The following is a 1,765-nucleotide window of genomic DNA, read 5'->3' as shown; positions in this document are numbered from 1 at the left end:
TATATGTTTTTAATTAATACTTAACAGAAAATGTATAGTATTCCCTTGGAAAAAGTGGTTATATTCATATACATACCTTCATTCACTGAAGGAAAAAGAATCTCTTGATCCACCCCTCCTTTATTTTTCTCATGTGTGACGATACATTTGTATTCTTTATCCATTGACTTTTCAGTCACGGTCAGCCAGCTGAATTTCATGTACGTGTCATTAGTCTTCACGGTGTTTCCCTGCTGGGACTCCAGAACTGTTCTGCCATTCTTTTCTTTCCAATGAATCTTAATAACATCTGGGAAAAATTTCTCAAGAAGACAAAGGTATGTGCCAGCCTTATGGAGGTTTATTTCAGCAATTGAAGGAAGAAAAATAGTAGGCTTGGGAGAAATGTCTGCATCAAGTCTCATATCTGTGGGGGAAAAGGGAATAGCAACTTTAAAAAATTATTAGAGAAATACAAACATAATATGATTAGGAACAACCTGGCACATAGTAAAAGGAAGAAAAGCTGCCATTTGGATTAGTGCTCCCCATGCATGGCCTTTCATGCACAGTAGGTTGTGAGGTATTTGTTGTAATTCAATGAGAAAAGACATTCAATGGCTTATGTAACCTGTCCCAAGTCACAGCTAGTAACTGGAAGAGCCTGGATTAAAACTTGGTTGTTTTTAAACAATACAATTACTTGCTTTAATGGAAATATTTTCCACATGTACTTGACAGTTTATCAAGTTGACCCTTTAGCTTCAAAACTGGATCCATGCCCAGTTCTGAAGTAATGACGTTCTCCTACCTGATTTTTAATTTTATATAACATCTCAGTTTCACATCCAAGCCCCTCCAGGCCTTGGAGTAGTGCAGGATTTAAAAGCTGCACCTTCAAATTATTTATAATATCTTGAATTTAGAAGTGATATTGCAATGTGTCCAAAACTTCCATTAAAAACAGAATGCTGTTTTTAAATTCAGATATCTTCTTATGTTAACCTTATCAAGTAATGCACCTATCAGAATTTTGTTTCACTTTAGACACTATTGACCAAAAGCACATTTAATTTTGGAATTTCACTTGAAGTTGAAGCAGAACCAAGTATGCAGTGTATTTTGACTCTTAGTGTCCCTCCCAAAATTTGAATCTACCCTCAAGACTAAACTGTTTTAGAGCTCCACAGTGTTTTCACCTCTGAATGAAGTATGTAAATAACTGGTGTAATATTCTAGAGTTTCTTGAAGATGTAATGTCAAAAAATGTAACAGAACATTACATAGTTTACACAGGTATGTCACTTTAATGCAGGAATGTTACTTGATTATACATTTATGTTAACCTAATGATTTGTGCAAAATGCTTCACTAGTATTCTCTTTGGGCTAGTTTGGAGTTAGTTTGATATTCAATGAGCAATTTTTTTCTCGAGAAAGCAAGAATTGGACTTCTCATTTGAGAAGAAAAGGAAAGGCATTCTTGAGTCTTTCTGTCTGTGTAGCAAAGCTCCTGATTTTCATTCTAAATCAATAAGCAAACACTGGAGATTTTTACTCATGCTGTAAGTATATTTGGGTCACATGTGCTTATTTTAATTTCATACATCTTTTTCTTTTAGTGCAAATGGTATTTTATTGATTGTAATAGTGACGCACTCTATGTATCTCCAACCATATACTTTGTTTTTTACTTAAACAATATGTTATAGAAAACAAGATTGATTTTTCAATAGTACATTCTACTTAAATGATTTTAGTCTTTAGTCAATATATGAAATAATATA

The 1,765-nt window shown here is 33.5% G+C and overlaps 1 protein-coding gene across 1 annotated transcript; it reads right to left on the bottom strand.

Annotated features, from left to right (window-relative positions):
* Nucleotides 1-217: 217 nt before the first annotated feature.
* On the bottom strand, nt 218-400 carry LOC130684260 (T-cell receptor gamma alternate reading frame protein-like). Its single transcript, XM_057504396.1, is given in 1 exon segment — nt 218-400. A coding segment is annotated over 1 exon segment (177 nt). The 5' UTR covers nt 395-400.
* Between the last annotated feature and the right edge of the window lie 1,365 nt (nt 401-1,765).

This window comes from Manis pentadactyla, chromosome 7, assembly GCF_030020395.1.
Source record: "Manis pentadactyla isolate mManPen7 chromosome 7, mManPen7.hap1, whole genome shotgun sequence".
Taxonomy (NCBI): domain Eukaryota; kingdom Metazoa; phylum Chordata; class Mammalia; order Pholidota; family Manidae; genus Manis; species Manis pentadactyla.
Note: the sequence above shows the minus strand (reverse complement) of the source record. Positions and strands in the feature narration are given on the sequence as shown.